Source organism: Elephas maximus, chromosome 17 (genome assembly GCF_024166365.1).
Source record: "Elephas maximus indicus isolate mEleMax1 chromosome 17, mEleMax1 primary haplotype, whole genome shotgun sequence".
Taxonomy (NCBI): domain Eukaryota; kingdom Metazoa; phylum Chordata; class Mammalia; order Proboscidea; family Elephantidae; genus Elephas; species Elephas maximus.
Window position 1 is genome coordinate 49153692 of NC_064835.1, and position 27450 is coordinate 49181141.

General features: G+C 49.6%; 1 protein-coding gene across 1 annotated transcript; it reads right to left on the reverse strand.

The window, feature by feature from the left end:
* Positions 1 to 20021: 20021 nt before the first annotated feature.
* SH2D6 (SH2 domain containing 6) lies at positions 20022 to 26321 on the reverse strand. The gene is made up of 13 exons (XM_049857502.1): positions 26243 to 26321; positions 26020 to 26149; positions 25362 to 25447; positions 24476 to 24536; positions 23921 to 23943; positions 23450 to 23510; positions 22984 to 23056; positions 22667 to 22697; positions 22522 to 22546; positions 22051 to 22106; positions 21689 to 21772; positions 21412 to 21570; positions 20022 to 20754 (listed from the first exon to the last, which is right to left on the reverse strand). Exons 1-13 carry the CDS (start codon positions 26243 to 26245, stop codon positions 20638 to 20640), a joined length of 909 nt encoding a protein of 302 aa, XP_049713459.1. The 5' UTR covers positions 26246 to 26321; the 3' UTR covers positions 20022 to 20637.
* Between the last annotated feature and the right edge of the window lie 1129 nt (positions 26322 to 27450).

Genomic DNA, 27450 nt, shown 5'->3' on the forward strand with positions numbered 1-27450 from the left:
GAGAAATGCAAATTAAAAGTACAATGAGATTCCATCTCACTCCAACAAGGCTGGCATTAATTTTTTTTTTTTTTTGGAGTCCACAACATTTATTTTCTCCCAAGGTTTACAATTATGGGGCAGAGGGAAGAAGGCTGAAGGCAAAGGTGGAAGTTACTTTGCAGGTCATGAGTCAGATGGGGAAATAAAGGGTCATGCCTCTCCTACAGGAATGCTGAAACCTGAAAGGATCCCTGAGGACATGTGGTGCACAGTGGGGCCCCTGTAGCATTTGCCACTGAAGAGATGCTTGAACAATGACAGCCAAGCAGGCAGAATGGGGAAGAGTGAACCAGCAAGTACACTCAGCCCAGTGTTGTCTGTGAGTTGTCCTTGCTTGGCTCTGAACCAGTCATCTTCTTTGAGAGGTGCCCACCTTGGAAAATCTGAGTGGTCCTTTATAGCAGTGGTTCTTAAAAGTTAGGAGTTTTTGGGTGGTCCAAACAGTCAACTCGCTTGGTGGCTAACTGAAAGTTTGGCAGTTGGAGTCCTTCCAGAGGCTCCTCAGGAGACAGTTCTGGTGATTTACATCTGAAATATCACCCATGGGGTCACCATGAGTTGGAATCAACTCAGCAGCAATGGGTTTGGTTCTTAAAAGTTAAGCACGTACCAGAATCTCCCAGAGGGCTTGTTCAAACACACATTTCTGGGCCCCATTCCTAAAGGGCTGGCATTAATTAAAAAAACACAAAATAAATGTTGGAGAGGTTGTGGAGAAACTGGAACACTTATACACTGCTGGTGGGAATGTAAAATGGCGCAACCACTTTGGAAATCAATTCAGTGCTTCCTTAAAAAGCTAGAAATAGAACTACCATATGATCCAGCAATCCCACTCCTTGGAATATATCCTAGAGAAATAAGAACCTTTACATGAACAGATACACGCACACCCATGTTCACTGCAGCACTGTTTACAATAGCAAAAAGATGGAAGCAACCAAGGTGCCCATGAATGGATGAATGGGTAAATAAATTATGGTACATTCACACAATGGAATGCTACGCATCGATAAAAAACAGTTATGAATCAGTGAAACATTTCACAGCATGGAGGGATCTGGAAGGCATCTGGTTGAGTGAAATTAGTGAGCTGCAAAAGGACAAATATTGTATAAGACCACTATTATAAGAACTCAAGAAATAGTTTAAACAGAGAAGAAAATATTCTTTGATGGTTACGAGTGGGGAGGGAGGGAGGGAGGGAGAAGGGTATTCACTAATTAGTAGATAAGAACTACTTTAGGTGAAGGGAAAGACAACACACAATACAGGAGAGGGCAGCACAACTGGACTAAACCAAAAGCAGAGAATTTTCCTGAATAAACTGAATGCTTGGAAGGCCAGCATAGCAGGGGCGGGGGTTTGGGGACCATGGTTTCAGGGGACATCTAAGTCCATTGGCATAATGAAATCTATTAAGAAAACATTCTGCATCCCACTTTGGAGAGTGGCATCTGGGGTCTTAAATGCTAGCAAGCGGCCACCTAAGATGCATCAATTGGTCTCAACCCACCTGGATCAAAGGAGAATGAAGAACACCAAGGACACAAGGTAATTATGAGCCCAAGATACAGAAAGGACCATATAAACCAGAGACTACATCAGCCTGAGACAAGAACTAGATGGTGCCTGGCCACAACCGATGACTGCCCTGACAGGGGACATAACAGAGAACCCCTGAGGGGGCAGGAGAGCAGTGGCATGCAGACCCCAAATTCTCATAAAAAGACCAGACTTAATGGTCTGACTGAGACTAGAAGGACCTCGGAAGTCATGGTCCCCAGACCTTCCGTTAGCCCAAGACAGGAACCATTCCCAAAGCCAACTCTCAGACAGGGATTGGATAGACAATGGGATACAAAAAGATGCTGATGAAGAATGAGCTTCTTAGATCAAGTAGACACTTGAGACTATGTTGGCATCTCCTATCTGGAGGGGAGATGAGAGGGCAGAGGGGGTTAGAAGCTGGCGGAATGGACACGAAAAGAGAGAGTGGAGGGAAGGAGCGGGCTGTCTCATTAGGGGGAAAGTGATTAGGAGTATGTAAAAAAAAAAAAAAGCATATATAAATTTTTGTGTGACTGACTGACTTGATTTGTAAACTTTCACTTAAAGCACAATAAAAAAAAAAAAAAAAAGATTACAGCCAAAAAACCACATGGAGGAGTTCTACTGTGCAACACATGGGGTCACCATGAGTCAGAATCGACTTGATGACAGCTGAGACAGAGCCACCACAGTGTTGTATTAAAAAATTGTTTCCTTTGCTGGGCTCCACTCCACCCAGCTTTGCATTTGAATCCTGCTTTTGCTTGGAGGTTATATGTAAACACCATTGCGCCTGCATAATATGTTTAAGAATGTTGCTGACATAACTTGTATGAACTCCCTACTTGTAAACCCCTTTAAATGTTACTTGCCTGCCCATCCTTGGTGAGCAGTCTTGGCAGCAACAGCTCCCTATGACTCCTTTTCTTGTACAACGAAATAAAGGTACCTTTCTTGTTCTCCCACCCTGGTCTCTTTTCTATTGCCCAACACGTCATGCGGAGTGAAAACCTGGGGTTTCCACCCAGTAACACAACCAACAATGACAGGTAGTTATTGGAGGAGTCTGTACTAGAAACCAGCCTCACATGGCTAAGTAAAAAAAAAAAAATTTTTTTTTTTTTCTAAGTCTGCCCTAGTCAACAACAGTTGATAACCCAAGGTTACCCGCAACTCTCAGAGTCAAGCTCAGCCATTGGCAGAGAGTAAAGCTGACTGACAAAGTAATTGGTATTGGATGAAGAGAGAAGAGTGGAAAAGGCGAGTCAAGTCAAAAAACTTTTATGAAGCTTCGGCTCTGTGCCCATGGCTGTGGCTCCAGGCATAGCAAGAACCCCCCTGGAGCTGACAATGCTGTTAGGGAGCAATACATGGGAAACCATTCAGGAAGATTCCAGCCCAGCACATGGAGGCCAGCTAAGTGGTGTGGCATGAAAAATTAGTGCTGAAGGGCACTAGTCCATAGGGAGTAGAGGGCTTTCCTGAGTGGAGGCAGAAGGACAGCAGGAGGAGGTAAGTAGACCTGGGGTGTGGTGGGCCCTAGAGGCCAGGCAAGTGAGTGCAGAGTCACTGGAGGGTCCTGACTGAAGTGCCCTGTGTTCCTTTCTCACCCTTCCGTTTCCCTCACCAGTTTCTCCTCAGAGAGCCATCTGACACTCAGCCTCAGGACACTGCAGTTTACAGAGCTGCCCTGAGCTAACTCTCAGCATCCATGATTGAGCACCCCAGATACCTTTATCCTCTTTCTGGGTCTCGGTAATGCCACCACTTTTGTCCCAGTTACACAGTCATTCACCTTGAGAGTGATCTCCTCCCTTTCCTAAGACCTCTACATTCAGTTCTATTGCTTCTGCCTCTGAATTATCTCTGATGATAAGAACGCTTTATTCCTGAGTAGTCTCCCTTCCTACGATGTCTCCAGCCCACGCTCAAGAATCTTTGGAAGCTTCCTTTGTTGAGTCCAAATTCCTCAGACTCAGCTATTGTTCATAGCTCTCCACACTTGCCTCCAATCTTATCTCACTTTTCCCCAGTGTTCTTGTCAAGACAGCCACCTCCCTCTCCCATTCCTCAGATAGTCCTTGTCCATTCCTGCTTGTCTGTCTTGCATCTATCCAAAGCCTGCCCAGCTTTCAATATCCATTACACACCTTCTCTTCTCTTGTGTTGGGATTAGAACCAAATACTTGTGACTAGTGACCCAGATTATAATATCTATTATGTACAAATGTCATAAAAAAAAAAAAAGACTGAAATAAAATAACAACATACTAACCATGGTGTCCTCTGGATTCTGGGTGCCTGGTAACTTTTTTTCTTTCTACTTTTTCTTTTTTTTTTTTTAGATTTTCCTATTTTCTAGGTTGAGCATGTATTGTGTTATAATTATATAAAGAACATAAACTTCATTGTGTTTTCTAGGGAATGGATTGAAGCTAGTGAAAGGCTGAAGGACAGGGTACTATTTAGGTATGTGGCTGTTGGGGGAGTCTGGGGTGGGAGGGATAGGGGCTCTGACTACTGTTGATTTTTGGAAGGAAGAGGAAGGATTGAGGGGTGGAAAAAACAGTGGTTACATGCCACGGTTAATTCAGACCCGGGTTTGAATCCCAGCTTTACTGCTTTCTGTCTGACCTTGGGCTAATTTCTCCTCCAGAAGATGATGGTAACCACACTACTGAACTCACAGGGTTGGGTAAGGACTAAGGGATAATGCATCTTTCGGGCTTAGCCTAGGGCTTGATGAATCATATGTGTTCAATAAACATGAAACCTTGTTGTTGCTATTGCTAGTATCATTGACAGACTGAATCCAGTCTATGAGGGGGTGATTCTGTTAGCACTTTATCAACAATTTCCCTGGAGGAATGGTACCATTATGGCTATATTAAAGAATGAAGAAAAGATTGAAATTGTTAAGGATTTCATTTTACTTGGATTCACAATCAACGCCCATGGAAGCAGCAGTCAAGAAATCAAACGGCTCATTGCATTGGGTAAATCTGCTGCAAAAGACTTCTTTAAAGTGCTAAGAGCAAAGATGTCACCTTAAAGACTGAGGTGTGCCTGACCCAAACCATGGTGTTTTCAATAGCCTCATATGCATGTGAAAATGAATAAGGAAGACAGAAGAAGAATTGACGCCTTTAATTACGGTGTTGGCGAAGAATATTGAATATATCATGGACTGCCAGAAGAATCTGTTTTGGAGGAAGTACCGCTAGAAGAAACTGTTTTGGAAGAAATACAGCCAGAATGCTCCTTAGAAGCAAGGATGGCGAGACTTTGTCTTACATACTTTGGACATGTTATTAGGAGGGACCAGTCCCTGGAGAAGGACATCATGCTTGGTAAAGGGTCATCGAAAAAGAGGAAGACCCTTAACGAGATGGATTGATATAGTGGCTGCAACAATGGGCTCAAGCATAACGATAATTGTGAGGATGGCGCAGGACCAGGCAGTGTTTCGTTCTGTTGTATACTGGGTCGCTATGAGTCGGAACCAACTCGATGGCACCTAACAACGAAAGGCCGCCAATTTTCAATGATCAATGGTTGAACAAACCAATTCCATCCAGTTTAATGCAAGGGTCACCTCCTCTCCCCAGTTAGGCTCACCCTGACCTCACATAGCCACCCGTGGTGGAAACTGAAAGGGAACAAGGCATGGAAGAGGGGAAAGGGAGGAGCAGGACATGACCGGAGGCCAAAATTGGAATTCCAAGCAGACAGGTGCGATCTAAGATTCCACAATAGATCTTTGCTCCCTGGGGAACCTGGTGAAAGCCAGGTGAGATTCTGGCCCCAGACCTGGTGCTCTGACCCACTAGGATGGTGATGTCTCCAAATGATGAAATGGGAGAGTGAGTCAGCTGTTTAAGCAGATGAGTTCTTTTGTAAGTATATTAACTTTCAGGTGGTAGCAAAACACTTGAGGGGAGCTTCCAGATTCCTTCTCTTTGACCCACTTGCACCTTAGACTTGCCATTCCCTAGCCCTTCTCTATACTTGGGAACCCCCCTGTCTGATTCCAGCCCCACCCCCAACTTCCACCTGCTCTTCTCCCTTCAGCAGCAAGGCCTTCCAGATCCTCTCAAGTCAGCAGCCCCTTCTGATTCACGACCAGTCTACCAGATCCTGCCCCCCCATGGTTCCCTGTTTCAATGATGTCCACACACACCCCCTAGAACTGACCTTGAACTCACAAACAGGCACAGCAGCTACTTTCTATTCTCTGAGACAAATAAAAAAGTCTCTCCTTTGTTCCTGCTGGATCACCAAACAGGCACAATTCCTACCCTCTAAAGTCACTCTCCCTTCTTCTTATGTTTTCTGAGAACCTAAAGGCTCTGGGCACTCTGTGGCATTTAGAGAGAGCCCATCTTTACTGAAGTTAACCTTTGTACAAAACACAGAATGGGAGGGTAGACCAGAGTTCACCCCAGAAGAAAAACAAGGATTACTGAACGAGGTTGGGGGAAGGATTGGGAGAAGGAGGCTATCACAAAGGAAGTCACCTCCTGGGCTGGAGATCTGTGTACTTTGCATTTCACGAGGGTCCATCTCTTTTGTCATTCAGTTGTAATTTGCAACACTCTGTACAGTTCATGGATAAAGAACAGAATGTTTTGCCACAGAATGATTCCACCCCTGGGGTCCAACCCACGGCCTTGGCCCAGACCAGGGGCACTAACTAAGCCAACCGTGCAGATAAGAGCTAATGAGGCACAGGATCTGAGTGCCGGTGTGTTTGGTGGTCAGGGATGCACATGGACCCAGATAGCAAACCTCAGGGTTTCCTGATGCCCCTGGCAGAACGGCAGACCCTGTGCCTCTCTGGCTTGATTCATCCAGCATCCTTGACCACTGCTGAGGGGCTGCTCAGGGGCCCAGCTCAGAGCCCAGCTCTGAGGGGGTGACAGAAAAAGAGTCCTTGACACTGCCCTTGAGATGCCCCTCGCCTTGTTGCAGCAATGAGATATTTAAGAGCTCAAGGTCATTTACAAGGCAGAGAGAAGATATTAGGATGGATATTACAATCACATAATATAAATTTCATTTTAATACCAATTGATTCTAATATTCAATAGGATACTAGGATGGGAAAACTGGGGTACCCCAGCTAGCTGTGTGACCTTGAGGGATCCTTAACATCCTGGCTCCTCAGATTCCTTTTGGAAGAAATGAGACCAGTTCCATCTGTCCTTCACTTCTGCCTTGGGCATCCACTGAAGTAAGAGGTGAAGGGGGGAGAACTGGAATGTGGGCCTGTTGGGGGAAGGGTTTCTTCTCTCCTGGTCATTCCCAAGGAATGTTCCATGGGGAATGTGTCCTTCCTCATTCCTAGGTTAAAAGTTAAGCAAGATGTGACCTTGTGAGCTCAGATAATCAAAAATCCAGCAGTTAATCTAGGCTGTCTCTGGAAAGATACACAAACTGCTTGCCTCTGGGGAGGAGAATGGGGGCAGCTGAGTGGCAGGTGTGGGAGGGGGACTTGCTTTTCTTTGTATTATATTCTTTTATCCCTTTTCGGTTTAATACCATGTGGTGGTAATGTCCAATAAAATATATATATATCTATAATTCAAACTTAAAAGTGATTCCAAGAGGACTTTATGATGAGTGAAATGTCAGACACAAAAGGACAAATACTATATGCTATATCGTATATGAAATAAGCAAATATATAGAAACCGTGAGAAATTAGTGGTTACCCGGGCCTGGAAGGAGGGGAAAGTGGGTTTTTTGCTTAGAGTGCCTTGAATGTATGGTGTGCATTAGTGGTGGTGGGATAATTGGACGAAAGATAGCAAGAAAGGTTACAGAATTTGAAGAATGTAGTTAATGTCACTGAAGTGTACGTGTAGGAATTGATGAAATGTGTTTTGTAGTATGTATATCACTATAATGAAAAAAAAAAAAGGGATTCCAGTGGTCTAGGGGTTGGTTCAGGATTGGGGGCAGAGCCCAGAGCAAGCTTTGCATCAGTCTTTCCCTTTAGGTGCCCCTTCCCTGACCATGAGACCTTGGTGGCATAGTGGTTAAGAGCTATGGCTGCTAACTAAAAAGTTGGCAGTTTGAATCCACCAGGCACTACTTAGAAACCCTATGGGGCAGTTCTACTCTGTCCTGTAGGGTCGCTATGAGTCGGAATCTACTTAACGGCAACGGGTTTTTTTTTTTTTTCCACTAACCATGAAGTGTTCATGAAAGGATATGACAGTAGGCAAAAAGGCGTGGAGTGTCTAGTAGGCCTGGCCTTGTGTGGCTGCCTGGAGCTGGGTCTTCTTGATCCTGCATCTTTTCAATGAGAAGGCATACACCTGCCTCCCTCCTGCCTGCAGCCCCACCACAGGCCACCCTGCCGGGCCCGAGTGCCAGAGCTGGGGAGGGGCAGTGTAACTGGTACGAGCTGTTTCCTGCAGCATAGAACACTGTGTGCTCACCTGCCTATGAGCCTGGGCAGCTTGAGCTCACCAGCCTCTGAAGCTGTAGGAGCTCTAAGAGCTGCTGAGAGGTAGAGTAGGGCAGACTAGAAGTGCCTCATTCAACCCCAATATCAACAGGGAGACCAGTGATGGCACCACCACTGCATCAGTGCTGGAGGGGCTGGCCCTGAAGCCTACCTCCGCCTCAGCAGCAGCCCCAGCCCAGCTGCTGTTAGCCTTAGCTCAGCTTGGCCCATGAGCCTTTGCCTCAGCTGTGGTACCAAGGCTGGGAGCTACAACTCCAGTGCCCCGATGCCTTCCCCATGGCTCTCCATGCTCCCAGAACACCTCTACCCTCCCCGGGCAGGCTGGCCTGGTATGCCTCTATCCCAAGTCCATAAGTTCTAGTCTCCCAGCCTCCTCTACCCAGTCCCCATTCCCCGTGAGAAACGCTCCTCTCTGTTCCTCTGTCTAAATAGGGTCTCTAGCAAGACGAAGCTGCGGCTGGAAGCCTGCTTCCTGCTCAGTTACATGCTGATGGGTAGGACTAAGGCTTGGGAGGAAGTAGGAAGACTCAGTGGATGTGACTCCTGATTCTGCCACTTAAACCCTCTGGGCCTCAGCTTCTTCATCTAGGGCCTCCTTATGTCAGAGCATTGTCACTCAGATCATTTGACACACTAATGAGTCACAGAAGCACTTTGTAAAATGAGACACACGTGGTACGTGGCATATTGCCATGACATGTTATTATTGAGCCCTTGATTTATGGATGATGAAGGGATGCTGGCCCTGAGCTAATGATACCTTGAGGGGCCTAGAGAAGGTTGCAGGGCCCTGGGATTCCTACCTTGGATCTAGGGGTCAAAAGTGAGGGGAGAGGCAAGTGGAGAAAAGCCTACCCTTCTGGTGGAACAGAGGGTCCATACACTTCTCCAGGGGCTATCTGACCTCTCTCTGAAGAAGAAGTCTGAAGATCTCTGAAGGGCTGTTGTTGACAGAGCCTGAAGGCCAAGGGCTGCCCAGGCTCTCCATTTCCACTGGACAGGTCCCTTGGAGGCTTTGCTCTGGGTCTCAGCACAGTGCTCAGGCTGCCATGCAAGGAATGCGGGCTGGCTCAGCACTGCCCCTAGCCCCCAGCAGTGCCTCCTCCCAGACCCTTAGATGGGCCTGCCCTACTTCTTGAAGGAAAGGGGCTGCGGACCTAGGAGGGCCAAAGCAGAGGGGGTGAATGAGTATGTTTGCAAGGGCAAGGCTGGGTGCCAGAGGCTTTATGTGCCCCGGATAGGCTGAGCTCACCCACTGCTGGCTTTGCATCAGCTGTAGTGCTGGCTGCCAGGCCCTGGGAAGTAGGAATGAATTCCCAGGAGCCTCTGGGCCTTGCCTCTTGCTCTCAGGGAGTGGGTAGGGAGGAGGAGCGGGCAAACCTGGGGCTCCCCAGCCCTCCATTTCCTGGTCACTCAGCTGCTCTAGCTCCCAGGTTTCCAGGCAATGAAGGCCTGAGTGATCAAGGGCAGGCACAGCTGGAGGGCTCAGGGAGTTATGAAGCCTGCCCAAGGCCACCCTGCAGGAAGTCTTCCTAGAGTTGGTGGCAGTTCCAGTTAGATTTGGAGACCTTGGCCCCTAACATCATGGCTTTAAAGATTACCCTCCGCCAACTACTGCAGGTGGTACACACAGGGGCCTTTCATCCAATACTTGATTCAGTCATGTTTCATCTCAGGGTTGAATGTGACAAGAGGTAACAGAGGGCTCCAGATTGTGCTGGGGTCCAGTCTCAGTATTTGCAATTTATGGCATCCATGAGGGATGCCCGTGCCTGTGCCTCCTCTGAAGCCCATAACACATTCTGTCCCTGAACCTACTTGGGGTGCAAAAGTACTTGGGTGGTGGGGCGCAAAAATCTATTCTCAGTGTGAACGTAATGGCAGCTTGTCTTTTATGTCCCCTCTCCAAGGGATGTTGAGCTTAGGGGCTAAGATTTGGGCGGCGAGGGCCCCTCTTTGGAAAAAACAATCAGACCTGTTGCCATCGAGTCGATTCCGACTCATAGCAACCCTAAAGGACAGAGTAGAACTGCCCCATAGAGTTTCCAAGGAGCGCCTGTGGATTCGAACTGCCAACCTTTTGGTTAGCAGTCATAGTTGTTAACCACTACTCAACCAGGGTTTCCAATAAACCAAACTCATTGCCATCAAGCCGATACCAATTCACAGCGACCCTACAGGACAGAGTAGAACTGCCCCATAGGGTTTCCAAGGAGTGGCTGGTGGATTTGAACTGCCAGCCTTTTGGTTAGCACCTGAGCTCTTAACCACTGCGCCACCACCAAGGATCCCCTCCTCTTTGGAAAGAGGGGTTTTTCACTTGAGTCACAAGCCAATGAGGGGGGCTCTGCTGGCATTTGTGTAGAATACATTCTGAAAGGCGCCCTTCCAGCCCTCCTCTGTTTTCAGCCAGTGTTCCTGGCCCATCTGGCCTATGTCTGGGATCCCTGAGGGCAGAGCTGAGGGCTACTGGCACAGGAAAGGACGCCGAAGCAGAGAGAGCCGGGTGAGGAGCAGGAACACAGGGGCTCATGGGGGCCCGGCCCTAAGGCAGCCCTGACTTGGTGGCTCTGGCCTCCCCTGGACTCGGTTCCAGGTCTGACTTCCTCAGCTCCTTTCCATTGATTGGGTTTCTCCAGGCCTTACCGCAGCTGTGGTTATACTAGAGCAAAAATATGCACACCCTCTTCATCGCCGTTCATAGACTCCTTTCCCTTCCCTGGGCCTTAATTTCCTCATCGAGAACATGAGGGGACTGGGCAAGATGGCCTAATGGCGCCCCAGCTCAGATGTTCTAGGAGTCTGATACTCTTCAGCCAGAACCTCCGTCTCCATCTGAGCTCTCCTCCCACCCCCGACCTTGGTGTTTATTGTGGTGTTTTAACCCCTTACCACGGACTTCCTATCCCTCTAACCTCCAGCACCACGTGTTCTCCACTGATTATCTTGTGGCAAACATTAGGGTATCTGCCTTCTATAAATGCTTTATCTCTCAGGTTACCATTTAATCCACAGTACATGGCAGAAGGGGCGCTTCTCCCCAAAGCGCACACAGGAGAGGTCAACCCAAAAAGATAAACCTTGTGGAGCTGAGCAGGTGCAGGCTGTGGAGGGAGGGGGGCACAAGAAGAGAGAGTGGGGGAGGTGGCCGGGACTGTGAGAGACGCACAGTCCCAGGTGGCGTGTTCTTGGCCCCAGGCCTGAGAGTCTTAGAACAGTGGACTTGAAAGGACTTTAAAGGTTATCTAGACCAACCACCCTGCCCCTCTTACCCTATTTTTAAAGATGATGAAACTAAGGTCCAGCAAAATCAAGTCATCTGAAAGAAAGTATAATTTGACATCAAAAAAAGGAAAAATTTGATTTCAGATTAAAGGATTGTCCTTTAAATGGAACAACTTTGCTTCAGGAAAAGCTTACTCCATATGTTGTGGGGGGAACATGGCTGCTTCCAGCCCAAACTCGGTTCGAAAAGAAGGCTTTTCCCTCTCTCAACATCAATCTCAGGGAAGGCTCTGATTGGCCCTGCATTGGTCATGTGCCTACCCCTTGGATCAATTACTAGCTAGACATAGGACACGTGCCTGTTCCTATGGTGGGGAAGTGGGTCGTGTTACCAGAAGGGGGATAGGAAAGTCAGCTGGGCAGACAAAACAATAATTATTACAGTCCCTACGAGGCCTAACGGGTGTGTGTGTGTGTGTGTGTGTGAATGTGTGTATGTGAACTGGGGAAACCTAGGAGAAAAGGAAATTCGCCTCTGAAAACAGAGCACACAGGTAAGACCAGAACCAAGTTTTGCCTATTCACAGTTAGGATCATTATTAGGTCCCAATCATTCATCTCCTACTACAGGGCAGGCTCTATGCTAGGCTAAGTGTATGTTATGTATGTATAACTTCCAGTTCCTACCACAACCTTAAGTAGATACTGTTAGCCTCATTCTAAAAGCGAAGAGACAGAGGTGAGGTTACGGGTAGTGACTGAGCCAGGTTTAAGTTTGGGTCCTTCTGACTCCAGAACCCATAGAAGTTTTTGCCTGAAGTCAGGTTGCCTCTTCAGAAATCAAAACCTAAAGCTTGCTAGATGGCTGCAGAGACCACACTCTGAGCCTAGGCATGTATGATTTTGCTGGGACTATAGCCATGTGTCATGGATTGAACTGTGTCCCCCAGAAATGTGTCAACTTGGCTAGTCCATCATTTCCAGAATCGTGTGATTGTCCACCATTTTGTCATCTTAAGTGATTTTCCTGTGTGTTATAAATCCTACCTCTATGATGTTAATGAGGTGGGATTAGCGGCAGTTATGTTAGTGAGGAAAGATTCACTCTACAAGATTTGGTTGTGTCTTAAATCAATCTCTTTTGAAATATAAAAGAGAGCAGAAAGCAGAGAGACATGGGGACCTCAAATCACCAAGAAACAAGAGCCAAGAGAATAGTGTATTCTTTGGATCTGGAGTCCCTGCACTGAGAAGCTCCTTGACTAGGGAAGATTAATGACAAGGACCTTCCCCCAGAACCAATAAAGACAGAAAGCTTTCCCCTGGAACTGGCACCCTGAATTCATACTTCCAGCCTCCTAAATTGTGAGAGAATAAATTTCTGTTTGTTAAAGCCATCTGCTTGTAGTATTTCTGTTACAACAGCACTAGATCATTCAGATAACATGGCTTTCTTGTGTCAGCCAGTTGCACACTTCCTCGGCTCCCTGTGTTCTACAGGCTCTCTCAGGCCAACAGAGACTGGCAAACCACTATTGGTAACACATGGGCTTCTTCATCAAATACCATTTCTTAAAAATTTGAATTATTAATTAAAATTCAGTTTCTCAGTCACACTAGTCACATTTCAAGGGCTCAATCACTTCTGTGGCTACTGGCTACAGTACTGGACAACGCAGATATGTTTCTACCGTCACAGAAAGCTCTATTGTCCAACACTGGATTGGATTTTTCTCATACAAAGAAGCCCTGAAATAGGAATGTTATCAGCTTAAGAGGAATCCAGGGTAGATTTGACCTGTTCAATGAGTGTTTCAACAAATATTTGCCACCTACTGTATTCCAGGCCCTGGGTAGTCCTTTACTTGAAGTGAAAAGGTAATTATAAGACACCCTAAGTGCCTGAGCTCAGGCTGGGGGAGTGGAGAAGACTTCCTAGAAAAGGGAACATCTAAGCCCATTTTATTTTACTTATATCACAATCAACGCCCATGGAAACAAGAATAAAGAGAAACTTTAAGATCAGTTGGAAAACATAAAGCAGTCCCACTTCTCCAGTAAAATTTTAATTGAATTAAATCATAAGAGAAACAATGATTACTGCACATACTCTACCTGTTGCTCTATGTGTGTTGAGTAGAATTTCCATTCTGAGTCAATAAATCAAGCGACCTATTGCACTAGGCAAATCTGCTGCAAAAGACCTCTTTGAAGTGTTAAAAAGCACAGGTGTCATTTTGAGAACTAAGGTGTACCTGACCCAAGCCATGGTATTTTCTTTTTGAACAGTCTTATTGAGGATCAATTGATACACAATAAGTGTATATGCTTAAAGTGTACAATTTGACAAGAATTGACATATGTGTAGACACTTGTGAAACCATCACCACAACCAAGATGTTGAACATATTTGTCACCACGGAAACTTTCCTCATACCCTTTTTTAACCCTCTCCTACTTCCCCTTCCGGAAACCTTGGTGGCATAGTGGTTAAGAGCTACGGCTGCTAACCAAAAGGTTGGAAGTTTGAATCCACCAGGCGCTCCTTGGAAACTACATGGGGCAGTTCTGCTCTGTCCTATAGTCAGAATCAACTCCATGGCAGCGGGTTTGGTTTGGGGTTACTTCCCCTTCCTGCTACCATCCCCCAATCCTCAGGCAACCACTGACCTGCTTTAGTCACTATAGATTTGTTCGCATTTTTTAGAATTTTATATAAATGAAATTATGTAGTAGGCACTCTGTTTCGTTTGGCTTTTTTTCGCTCAGCATAATTATTTTGAGACTTATCCATGTTGTTGTGTGTTTTAATAGTTAATCCTTTTTATTACTGAGTACTGTTCCATCGCATGGATAGATCACAGTTGATTTACCCATTACCTGTTGATGAACATTTGGGCTGTTTTCAGTTTGGATTATTACAAATAAATCTGCTTTGAACATTCACGTACAGGCCTTTGTATGGACGTACGCTTCCATTTCTCCAGTAATTACCTAGGAACGGAATGGCTAGGTTTTATGGGGGGTATTATGCTTAATATTTTTAAGAAACTGCCAAACTGTTTACCAAAATACTTGTACCATTTTACATTCATGCCAGCAACATATAAAAGTTCCAGTTTCCCTACATTCTCACCAGCGCTTGGCATATTTTCCTTTTAAATGTGTTAACATAATAAATTACATTGATGTTGAAATGTTAAACCAACTTTATATCCCTGGAATAAACTCCCATTGGTCACGATATATTATCCTTTTAATGTATTGCTGGGTTTGATTTGCTAAGATTTTGTTTAAAAAATTTTTTTGCAAGTATGTTTTATGAGGGAAATTGATCAGAAATTTTCTTTTCCTGTAATACCCTTTCCTGGGTTTTGTGTCAGGGTAAATGCGGACTTACTGAGTGAGCTGGGAAAGGTTCTCTCCTCTTCAGTTTTCTAGGTGAATTTATGTAGAAATGGTATTATTTCTTCCTTAAATGTTTGGAAGAATTCACCAGTGAAGCCATCTCAGAATGGAGGTTTTGTTTTTTTTTTTTTAATTGTACTTTAGGTGAAAGTTTACAAGGCAAATTAGTTTCTTATTCAAAAATTGATACACAAATTGTTTTGTGACATTGGTTGCAATCCCCACAATGTATCAGCACTCTCCTTTCTGTCTTGGGTTCCCCATGTCCATTCACCCGGTTTTCCTGTCCCTTCCTGTCTTCTCATCTTTGATTCTGGGCAAGTGTTGCCCATTTGGTCTCACATACTTTAACTAAGAAGCATGTTCCTCAATTGTGTTATTGTTTGTTTTATAGGCTCTGTCTACTCTTTGTCAGACTGGTAAGTCTGGCCTTTTTTTTTATGTGAATTTGATTTTTGTTCTACATTTTTTTTCCCCTCTGTCCAGGACCTTCTATTGTGATCCCTGTCAGAGTGGTCAGTGGCGGTAGCCAGGCACCATCTAGTTCTGTCCTGGGGCTAGTGTACCTAGTTCTTCTGGGCTGAGGCTGGTGGAGGCTTGGTTCATGTGGCCCATTAGTCTTTTGGACTAATACTTTCCTTGTGTCTTTGGTTTTCTTCATTCTTCTTTGCTCCGGATGGGATGGGACCATAAGATGTATCTTAGATGGCCACTCGCAAGCTTTTAAGACCCCAGACGCTACTCACCAAAGTAGGTTGTAGAACATTTTGTTTATGAACTATGTTATGCCAATTGACCTGGATGTCCCCACAAGACCTTGGTCCTCAGTTCTCAGCCCCAGTGATTCAGTCCCTCAAGGTTTTTGAATGTGTCTAGGAAGCTTCTATGACTTCACCTTGGTCAAGTTGTGCTGATGTTACTGGGTGGAAACCTCAGGTTCTTAGTTGGCATGACTCATACTGGCCCATAAACAAGGGACCAAGGTGAGAGAACAAAAATGCACCTTTATCTCATTGTACAAGGAAATGGAGTCAGTCGGTGCTTACTACTGCCAAAACTGCTCACTAAGAGCAGGCAGGGAAGTTACTTTTAGAGGGGTTTACAAGCAGAGAGTTCATACAAGTTACATCAGCAACATTCTTAATCATACAAGGCAGGCCCAACTGGGTTTACACATAACCTCCAAGCAAAAAAAAAAAAAAAAATTAAGCAGGATTCAAATGCAAAGCCGGGGAGGGGGCGGGGGGCGGTGGCAGGGAGCCCAGCAAAGGAAAGGGCTTTGCAATAGGACACTGTAGGGAAGGAAGCCAGGTAAAGAATACAGCACTGTGAGGGTTCTGTCTCACTGACTTCCCTATATTATGTGTTGTCTTTCCCTTCACCAAAGTTAACACTTGCCTACTTTTTAGTTAGTGATTTTCCCTCCCCACACCACCTTCTTCAAAGTTTTTTTTTTTTTTCCTGTGTGTAAATCTTTTCTTGAGTTTTTATAATAGTGGTCTCATACAATACCTGTCCTTTTGTGATTGATTTGTTTCACTCAGCGTGATGCCCTCCAGATTCATCCATGGTGTGACGCTTGGAAGATTCATCACTGTTATCATTTAGTGCTATTCCACTGTGTGTGTGCCATAATTTGTTTATCCGTTCATCTGTTGATGGGCACTTAGGTTATTTCCATCTTTTTGCGATTGTGAATAATGCTGCAATGAACATGTGTGTGCACATGTCTATTTGTATAATGACTCTTTTTGCTCTAGGATATAGTCCTAGGAGTGGGATTGCTGGATCATATGGTATTTCTATTTCTAGCTTTCTTAAAGAGGCACCATATCACTTTCCATAGTGGTTGTACCATTTTACATTCCTACTAGCAGTGCATAAGAGTTCCAATCTCCCCAAAACCTTTCCAACATTTGTTATTTTTTAATTTTTTTTATTAGTGCCAATAATGGCAGGGTGAGATGGTATCTCATGGTAGTTTTGATCTGCATTTCTCTAATGGCCAATGACTGAGCATTTCCTCATGTGTCTGTGAGCTGCCTGGAAGTCTTCTTTGGTGAAGTGTCTGTTCATATCCATTTTGGTTATCTAGTGCTGCTATAACAGAAATACCACAAGTGGATGGCTTTTAACAAACAGAAATATATACTCCCACAGTTTAAGAGGCTAGAAATCAATTCAGGGCACCAGCTCCAGGGGAAAGTTTTCTGTTTGTCAGCTCTGGAGGAAGGTCCTTGTCATCAATCTTCTCCTGGGTCTAGGAGTTTCTCAGTACAGGCACCCTGGGTGCAAAGGACATGCTCCACTCCTAGCTCTTCTCTCTTGGTGGTAAGAGGTCCCTCTCCTCTTTGCTCGCTTCTCTTTTATATTTCAAAAGAGATTAATTGAAAATACAACCTAATCCTGTAGATTGTGTCTTGCCTCATTAACATAACTGCCTCTAGTCCTGTCTCATTAACATCAGAGAGGTTAGAATTTACAACACATAGGATAATTACATCAATACTGGGAATCATGGCTAGCCAAATTGACACACATTTTGGGGGGACAAAATTCAACCTATATCGATATCCTTTGCCCATCTTTAAGTTGGATTACTTGTCTTTTTGTTGTTGAGGTACAGAAATACTTTTTAGATTTTAGAGATTAGACCCTTGTTGTAGCCAAGAATTTTTTCCCAGTGAAGTCTTTTGATGAGCATAAGTGTTTAATTTTTAGGAGCTCCCAGTTATCTCATTTATCTTCTGGTGTTTGTACATTGTTAGTTATGGTTTGTTTTGGCCATGGCATTTGCAACTGCTTCATACACACGCAAAAGCTGGACAATGAATAAGGAAGGCTGAAGAAGAGTTGATGCCTTCGAAATGTGGTGCTGGCAAAGAATATTGAATATACCATGGACCTCTAGAAAAACAAACATGTCTTGGAGGAAAGACAGCCAGAATGCTCCTTAGGAGGCAGGATGGTGAGACTTTGTCTTACGTACTTTGTTTGGACTTGTTATCAGGAGGGACCAATCCCTGGAGAAGGACATCACGTTTAGTAAAACAGAGGGTCAGTGAAAAAAAGGAAGACCCTCAATAAGATGGACTGACGTAGTGGCTGCAACAATGGGCTCAAACATAGCAAGGACTGTGAGGATGGCGCAGGACTGGGCAGTGTTCCATTCTGCTGTACACAGGGTCGCTATGGTGAGAACCAACTCAAGGGTACCTAACAAAACAAGCACAGACCTGAGGGCTGAGGAGCCACTAGTTAAGCCAAGGTGTTCACCAAACCAAGATCTTTTTTTTGCCCTCAGGGGCCCTTACACAGGCTGTCCCCACTGCTTAGACTGCTTCTATCCTCTCTCCCCCCCAGGGAAGAAAGGAATGGCAGTTAATTCCTTGAAGTTAGTCCCCCAGCTGAGGCAAAGCAGAGAGTCCCTGTTGGGCCATTAACTGGAGAGCTCTGTGCAGTGATCTCTACTCCCCACCGCACCATTGCAGGCCACTTGGCTTTGGGACTAGGTAAATTGAGGGCTCAATAAAAACAGGCCCCAGGGCGTTTGTGGCCACAGGATCTTGTGGCCATAGATAGGGTGGAGGGTTCCTGGAGGAAGTCAAACCTGCAAATTCAGTGGGGGATGAAAAGATCTGCCTGTGCCCCAGAGGCCCACTCCAGGGACCAAGCTCCCCACCCTCTACAGGCAGGAGTTCCTGCCTGGGTCACAATGGGGGAGGTGTGCGAGACAGGCCAGTTCTCCCAGGGTCTGGAGGGAGCCAGGGCTGGCTAACAAGGCTGAGAGAGGCTGTCTTAAGAGTCTCCTATCCTCCTGCTTCTGCTAGAGCCCCTTCAGCTGCTAATCCCCATAAACACACACAGCAGCACCCACCCTCACCCCCATCCACCTCCTTCTGTGCTCAGGCCAGGAACTACACTCCTGTGGTAAGGATGAAAAAAAGGGGCAGCTAATTGATCCGATTTCTCATCCATGTTTATTGAGAGGGGCTGGAGTGCCACCCACCCCCCATCAAGCCAGGCCCAGTCCTCACCTCATTACACGGATCTAACAAATGCATTGCCATGGAGTTGATTCCGACTCATGGTCACCCTATTGGGCAGAGTTGACCTGCCCGTAGGCAGTCATCTTTACGGAAGCCAACTGTCACATCTTTCTACCAGGGAGCCACTAGTGGGTTCGAACTGCTGACCTTTCGATTAGCAGCTGAGCTGTTAATCACGCGCCACCAGGGCTCCTTCATTACGCAGAAGAGCTCCCTTAAACCTATTAAGGCTTTATGACGTACAGATGATTATCTTCACCTGCATTAGTGATGAGGACATTGGGAGGGTAATTTCCGAAATCCAGTCGTGACTCAGACAGGACTCCCACCCAGGCGACCGTCAACAGACCAGCTGGGGCCCGAGCTCGCCCACCAGCCTCGTGTTCGCATTTCATGCTCCCCCTCCCTCCCACCTTCCCGGGGCTCCGGCGCTCCAGGCCCCGGAACTCCGCAGGATCCGGCGCTTCCCGGCCTGGCCAGGGCCCCCGCCAGCGGTGGGGCGGGCGTCGAGGGCAGAGTTCTGCAGCCCCGGATGGGGGGCCAGACCCTATGTGCCAGCACGGGGGGCGGCCGCAGAGGCAGCCTTTGTTTCCCGGAGCTCCCGGCTTCTGCGGAGTCACGGTCACATGCGTTTCCGGCACCGGGTGTTCCGGGCGTCGCGCCCAGGCTCCGAGCCGCCCCGCCCGCGGCCCAGCCGGGGACTCCCCAGGCTCGGGCGCCGCTCTCCTGGCTCCAGTGCGCCCCCTCTCCACAGGCCCACGTCCGAGCCCCTCGGATCCCCGGAGCCTCGGCCCGGCCTCCGCGTCCACTCCCTGACGAGGCTGCTCCGCTTGGATGCGTCTCTCCACCTCCCACTGTCCCCAGGGTCTGGCTCTACCGTCTGGCTTGCTCAGAACACCAGCGTTCAGCCTTCTGCGCCGGATCATTCCGGGCCGGTCACTAATCCCACTAGGTTTTGGTTCTAGTACTGGCCCGTCTAATACCCAGTTGTTTCCTGGGGTCCCCCTGACTCCCCAAAATCAAGCCCATCTTTCTCTGCCCCGTGGAACACTGAACAGTTACTAGGTGTTGGACAAATAGTTAAGTGACACTACCCTCATCATTTAACAGGGCGACAGAGGCAGCCTGAGCCTTCTTCCTCCCTCTGCCAAATCAGCCACCCAGAGCTGGCCTCCCTGCTCCTTGGCACAGATTATCTAAGGGCAAAAGCCCCATGGGAGGGGGGCAGAAACCAGGCTGACTCTTCCTGGCCTGGCTTGGCCCTTCCTGGCCCAAGGACGCGCGATTCCCACACACCAGCTGTCCCCTGGAATGCTTTGGTACCATGGAGCCTGACAGAGACCATCTCTGCTTTCCTCAGAGTCAGTAATTCATTCCATAAATGTTTATTGAAATTGTAAAATGTGCGGGGCAATCAAGTCCCTCCCATATGCTAGCCCTGTGCTAAACTCCCAAGAGAATGTTGGCGGATTCTCTCTGTGCTGTTCAGGGAGTGCCTGTGCAGTCCCCCAGAGGCTCAGCTTCCCCAAGGAGGCTGACCTCTCTAAGCCGCCACCATGCCTTCATCCAGAGCAGCTTGGGAGGCCCTAATAGACAAGATGGACAAGCCAGTCCTAGAGACTGGGAATGGGGTTCTGCCTGCCTGCTGCTGCCAGCCTTGGAGATACAGCAGGGAGGGGCAGGGCCAGGCTCTGAGTGAGCATGAGGTGAGGTCTCAGGGACCCTTTCTCTCTCTGGGCAACCTTTCCCAATGGTTCTCATCCGGGACCTGCAGGGATGAAGAGGGACTGGAGTGGAGACTAGGAAGGAAAAGGAAGATAGCCCAAATAGGGAGTGCCAGGGATCAAGCTATGGGGCCAGAGGTGGATGGTACATCCAACCGTGGTGTCAGGGCTTGGTGGGGAAGAGCAGGCAGGTCAGCTGCCGGCTGCCGCTGTGTCTGTCCACAAGGGGTAAGGGATGCTTCGCATAGTGCTGGATCATGGCAGCCACGGAGGAGAAGAGCTGGGCAGGGAGGTAAGGGCATCAGTGAGGTTCTCCATTTATGCTGGGAGAGGCTTCCTGAGGGAACTATGTGCTCTGGTGAGGGGGGGAGGTTTACATTTTCCTAAATGTTTTCCTTCCTGTTTGCCCCCATGAAGTTTCACTGCCATTTTGCAGCTCAATTCTAGGCCTTGTGAGATTTCCCTGCGCCAGTCCCCAAGGGCATGCTGTTGGCCAGACTGTCAGCTGGAACTAACTTTGGGACTGTGCCTCTCTGCCCTGGTCCTCCAGCATGGGGAGCGGAGTGGTAGTTGACTGTCTCTAGCCTCTAATAAGTGCTGGGTGCAAAGTTGAATCCTTGCGGTAGACAGAAGTCTGGACTACCCCTGCCCTGCCCTCCTCCCAGCTGGGTTCATTCTAGGTACAAATGCCCCCACCTCAGCCCTGCACAGACTGAACCATGGCAGGAGGGTTTGATGCCTCCCCCAGAACAGGTGGGCCTCTTCCCCAAGAGCCAGGCTGGGAGGGAGTTCAGGGGTCTGCCCTCTGTCATCCCCACCCACCCCAGAAAATACAAAATATAGGTTTTCCTATAAGCAAATGCCCTTAGCTGGGAACAGGATACTGCTCTGCTGGGCCCTCCTTGCCCCTTAGGCCCCTGCCTCCTCCAGTACCCACCTCCTCGTGGTTCTTGCCCTCCCGGCCCAGGGCATAGTGGCGCCCGCCATCCAGCCGCCGGATGGGAACGTTGAAGACATGGCCACGGAGAAGCACTGCCAGGGTGAGGGGCTGGGAGCCCTGAGGCCCTGAGCTGCGGCGCACGGTGTAGGCCCCGTCCTGTGGACAGACCCCACTTATCAATCCCCTCCTCCAAGTGCCTGCCCCCAGCCCCAGGACAGCTGGCTATGAGCACAAGGGGTTTCCGAGGAGGCCCAGGCGCTGTGCAGGTGACCACCTTTTGCAAGCGGAGGAGGGCACTTTCAGCGGCACGGCGGTCACAGTTTCCTGAGTACCAAGGCTGACCCAGCAGGCTGCCATCCTGTATACACACACAGCCCACTCAGAAAAGGCACTGCTGGGCAGGAGGTGGGGAGCACAGAAAGGGGATTGCAGTTATTTGTGTTCATGTCTGCCTTCCCCCAGACTGAGTCCTTACAAGGAAGAACAAAGATCTATTCATGTCTGGGGCTCCACGGTGCCGCCCACATGTGCTCTATGGGTTCCTTCAATGGTGAACACCTCAACCAAAGACGACCACAGGCAAGAGCCCTGTTCCCACAGCCCTTGTCCCTCAGCCCTCTCCGAGCCTTTCCTCACCTCGGTAGCTGAGGTTTTCCTTCTGGGGGTTAAAGAGGAAAAAGAGGGTCTCCTTCCTGCTGGAAGAAGCAGATTATAGAGATGGGGCTACAGGGGGATTAGGCAAAGGGATTAGCTATGGGGGTGGGGAAAGGTAGGGGTTGAGAGAGGCCTGAAGCCCAAAGCAGGGCACCCAGTGCTTCAACCCTCTTCTCAGTCCTAGGACCCTAGTAGAACCTACCAGCTAGGTCTTATGTGACCTCCAAATGAGGGGTGATCTTGGGGTACAGACTGGGAGCTTCCTGCCTTGGTATAGACTCTGGAGAATGGCCAAGGAGGTCACCTCAGGCCCAAGCTCAGCAGGAGTCAGAGCTGCAGGGACCCCTCAGCAAAGTGGGGCCTGAGGGACCAGGAGTCTGTGGCCTACAGAGCTGTAGCTAGGGTGGGGCCTGGCAGGACTGCGTGGGCTCAAGCTTAGATGCCTGCACTCACCTTTAGAGGTGGCATCCGCTGTTCCCTGAGACACAGGAGGTCTGGTCAGACTGCTTTCCTGGATGCAAAGCCCACCCTGACCCTCCCTCTCTCCCTCCCCACCCACCCACCCAGCTCACTCCTCCCTTAACCACCAGCCTCTTACACTCCTAGTTTCCTGGGGGGTTATGGTGGGCCTGTTGGGAACAAATTAGGAAACAGAGCTCAGGGTCTTTACCGCCTTCAAGAGAAAGAGCCCAGTGAATCCAGCATCCCAAGCTGCCCCATCACCACTGCCAGCAACAGTGGAGATGCCAGGTCAAGGCTGGGGAAGCCTAAGTGGGCCATCCCCTCTCTCTCTGTCTATATATGTCTCTCTCTGTGTGTGTTTCTTCTTCTGTCCCTTTCTCCCTCTGTGTGTGTCTCTGGCTCACTCTGTCTTCATGTGTCTACACACACAGATACACTTGGTGGAGCACTCACCTGGACACCACTGATGTCCTTGGCAGAGGGACTGGGGGCACTGGGGATTGGGAGCTCCGAGTCAGGGCTGGAACTAAATAGGGAGAGCAGGCTGGGCTTGGCTGGGACCCAGGAGAGGAAATCCATGCTGGCCAGGGAGGGGCTGAGGACAGCTGCATGGGTGGCCTTTACTCTGCAGCCTGGGCTTTCTGGGAATCCTTCCAACCAGGGGAGATGCTGTCCTGGCAGCAACAGCTGGGAAGCCCCACACAGCTCTTGCTCCAAGGAGCCCACCTCCTTGTCGGCACAGTGTGGGTCAACCTGAACCACAGGCGAAAGCCTGGGGTGAGTGTCCACAGGGGTGTATAAATGCACATATGTGTTTGGGGGGTTGGTGAGAGGAGACAGGGGAAGAAGGCAGAGCTTTGGGCAGCTGAGAACTTCAAGGACAGGATGAATCTGGGGCCAGGCAGAGGGAGGGACTCACCTGGATCGGGCTCACACTCCAGGTAGATGTCCTCATCAGGTTTCTTTGGAGGGCCTGGCACCTAAAGGTAGGGAGGAGTGTGTGGGGCCATGGATTTGACCAGCCCTGGGGGACCTCTGCCTCAGGCAGTTAGCATTAGTTGGGTGGGGGCTCTGGACACCTAACTCCCTCCTCATAAGGTGGGCCTCTTTCTCAAAGCCAGCTTGAATGATTAAAATGGTTCTTTTGCCTGGGAGGGGGCACCCCAGGAGTACCTTCCCTTCAGGGGTGCCCCCACTTCTCTGCAAGTGGGCATTCAAGAGGAACTATGGGGAGGCCCTCCCCTGCAGCCCCGGGCCCTCCCAGGGGCCTCTGGCAGGAGGGGCGGGACTTCACTTGGGGCCTCTTTTCAGGGACCCTCTGGGCGCCACCCCCCCACCAACTTCCTAATGAGAACCTAGAATGTGAGGTGGGGAAAGAGGGGCTGCTCACCACTCTGGCGTGTGTGCTCAGCTCTGGAAGGAAAAGGAGAGAACCGCCAGTGACAGATAGCAGGGAAGAAGGAACTAGGTGAAACTGAGGCACTTACCATGGGAAGCTCTGGACAGTAGTGGCAATAATGGCATGGATAGAATCAGAAAATGGTCACCAAGGGGGTCCCCTTTGAAGGGGCTGATGTGTTTCTATAGAAGGGGTCCTCTGGACAGAGTAGACTGCCTTCAGACCTCTGCAACCTGGATGTGTCCCTCACCTGACCCAGAGACCACACCAGGTGCAAAGCAGCACCTGGGAGCCAGGGGTTCTGTGTGCGCTCAGGTGTTTCATCTCTCTGGGCCTCAGTCTCACCTGTCTGATTGGAGGCAGTGCCACCTGAACTGCCTACCTTAAAGTGATTGGCAAGTAAACATGAGAAAACAGCTGGGGGGGGTGCACTGTGAACAGGCAAAGCATGAGATGACAGTAAAGCAAACTCAGATCTACCCTGTGGGGGTAAGGACTCCCCTCCCCAGGGAGAACTCATGAAAAGGGACAAGGGATCCGAATTACCTCGCTTCCCAAAGGGCAGTCCCCGCTTCACAGTCTCCTGCAGACTCAGCCCTGCTTGCAGCTGTGGGTACAACAGGGGCCAGTGAGGAGGGATGGGGGTGGGATGGAAACAGGCATGGGTAAGTTAAGGATGCGGGTTAGGATGGGATGTTGCTGTTGTTGCCATCAGGTCCAAACTGACTCATGGTGACCCCATGCGTGTCAGAGTAGGACTGCTCCACAGGGTTTTCAAGGCTGTAACCTTTTGGAAGCAGATCGCCAGACCTGTCTTCCGAGGTGCCTCTGGGTAGCTTCGAACCAGAACCTTTTGATTAGTAGCGGAGTGCTTAACTGTGCCACCCAGGGACTCCTAGGATGGAAGGGGGAGTAAGTATATCCGTGTAGATTTAAAAAAAAAAAAACTACAACACGAGGGGAGATGTACGGAAGGAGAGACTCTTCCCTCGCGGCTATTCTGCGGCTTGCTCTTTGTCGTGAATGTTTTTCTCTTTATCCCCATAAAACAGTTGATGAAAGAGCTTGCTTTCAAGCCCTCAAGTGGGATGGCGGCAGGACTGGAAGCCAGCAGTCATTGGCAGCTGAGGGAAGGGCTTCTTGAGCCCTAGGCACCAGGGTCCTCAGTCCCCAGGGTCCCGGGGAGGGGCAGCGACAGCCAAGGGAGGAAAGCAGTGTTCTAGATAAGGCCTTTATAACACCGACAGGGCTCTCTGCCTTCTGACGCAGCTGACTTTTAACGTGAGCTTCCCGGCGGAGGGGCCTCCTGAATGCAAATGTGGGGGAGCCTTGCAAATGAAATGACTCAAAGAGGTACTCAGGGAAAATGGTTGCTTGGGGTGGGGCCGGTGGGGAGGAGGGGTGTGGGGGGAGGTCCAGGGGAGGGTCTCACCACCACGGGCTGGGGCTGGGGCAGGGGTGGCGGAGGAAGCAGAAGCGAAGGCGGTGTCTTGGACGGGCTCGGGAGACCAGAGTGATCTGGAAAAGGTTCACGCATTATGGGTGAGATGGAGGCTTCCTCCCATGTAGATTCCCATTTTCCTCCTGGGCCCCCCCACCCCTTTTAGTCCTCCCCCCTCCAACCCCCGCTCCTTTCCGCTTGCCCGGGGCACGTAGGCTTCCTGACAGCCCCGTCTCCATGGCAACCGGAGGCAGCCGCTTCCCTGCCCCCTCCAGGCCGTTCTTGGGCCCTGGGGGTGGGAAGCATGCAGCAGCCGTGGCTCTTCTGGCACCCCCACCCTCGCCTGCCCGGTAGAAGTTGTACTCGGATCTCCGAAGGGGAGCTCGAGGCCCCCAGGGTCCTAGTTGGGCTTCCTGCTTCCCCACTATTGCCATGGTTACACGGCCCCTCTAGGCTCCTCTCCCCTTTCCACCTTTCTTCCTTTCTCTCTTCCGCCCTCTCTCCATTCCCCTTCCCGTCTCTCTGCCCAGCCCAGAGGCCCCAGCGCAGGCAGAGGGAGAAGGGAAGGCCTGCGCCCTCTTCCCTTGTGGAGGCCCTTCCGCCCTGCCCAACCACCCATCCTCCCTGCCTCCAACTTCCCAGCCCTCACCCAGGTACAGTGAGTCCTCCGCAGAGCCAGGGAGACGCGCAGGGGCTATGCTGAGGGGCAGAGCCTCACAGGGGGGCAGCTCGTATTTATCCTCCTCCTCGTCCTCCTCCTGGGCCTTGGAGAAGGGATGCTGAACACAGGTGGGGATGGTAGGAAGACCCCAGAAGTGGTGGTGGGCATTGCCTCTCCCTCCCCCACCTCAGGCCTCAGGCTCTGGACTTACCATGTGTCTCCAGCTCTCTGGGGCAGGCAGAGGAGCTGGGTTGGGGGCATCTTCTCTCCAAGCTGGAGAGGCTGGACAGACAGACTGGCCTGACTCCTCCCCACCCAGCCCCCTCTAGCGCCATACATGACTCTCTCCCCCCACCTAATAAACCATCTACGTTCTGACAGCTGACTTCAGTGCTTCAACTCAGAGGAACCACTCATGACAGGCATTTCCAACATTGCAGCAGGGCCAACAGGGGAGCCATTTGGGAAGCAGGGGACTGCCCCTCCCCCCCAACTAGCTGCCAGTCCCCACCCCATGCACCCCTTATTCTGACCAAAACAAGTGGGAGAGTTAGGCTCCAGTGACTTAGCAGAGCTAGAAGATGGTGGGCAGGAGGTGTCCAGAGCCACTCAGGAGACCCAGCCTGTGGGGGCCTCTAATCTGCTGGACCCCCTTTTGCCCACTGTGTCACTTACCCACACATCTGGGGGGTAGGAAGGGTGGCCCCGACCTGCAATCAGACTGTAGTCAACTCTGCCCATTAGGCCCTTGAGTTTGTCAGCCAGACACCTCACATCTCCAGGACGTTCAAGTACATAAATCCAGGGCATTCGAGCACAAGAACACATGTGTGACGTCTTCGTCTTCTGGAGCTGTGTGACCCAGCGGCCCTGGGACCACGGCAGCAGGAGGAGGAGTCTGGAGGCATAGCTAGGTGAATTGGTGCCCAGGGAAGCTGGGAGTGGGGAGCACAAATGGATGGGAGGGCACAGGCAGGGCCAGCACAGCTCCAAGGATGCCCAGGGGAAGGAGCATGGAGACAACAGAGGAAGAAGAAAGGAAAGAAGGAGCTCAGGTACTCACTGGCGCTTGCTCCCACCGAGCTTGTCCTGGAAAGACCCAGGGACAGGAGTGAAGGGGTGGTCAGTGCAGCCAGGATGCCTCTCCCTGCCCAGAGTCCTGGGCCCCAGGGGTGGGCAAATTTGTGTGCCTGGGGCTGTCCTAGAGCCAAGCCTCACCATGGCAGAGGTGGAGGAGCTATGTCTCCTTGAAGCCCAGGCTCTGCCACAAAGAGCTCCCGGGACAGGGGCCCTATTGTTCCCAACATTTGCATCTCCCCAGCTGCAGCCTCCAACCTCAGACCGGCTTGGCCTATACCTCTCCCAGGACCCAGCCCTTGCTCTCCCTGAGCGTCCCCACCCCTCTTCCCTAATCTGCAG

Excerpts from the sequence above, each read along its gene's own strand:
- SH2D6 (XM_049857502.1), bottom strand. Across the intron at positions 22,107-22,521 it reads AGCGGATGCCACCTCTAAAG|GAAGGAGACCCTCTTTTTCC; the intron begins GTGAGTGCAGGC and ends TTCTTCCAGCAG. Across the intron at positions 21,571-21,688 it reads CCCTCCTCCGCTTGCAAAAG|GACGGGGCCTACACCGTGCG; the intron begins GTGGTCACCTGC and ends GTCTGTCCACAG.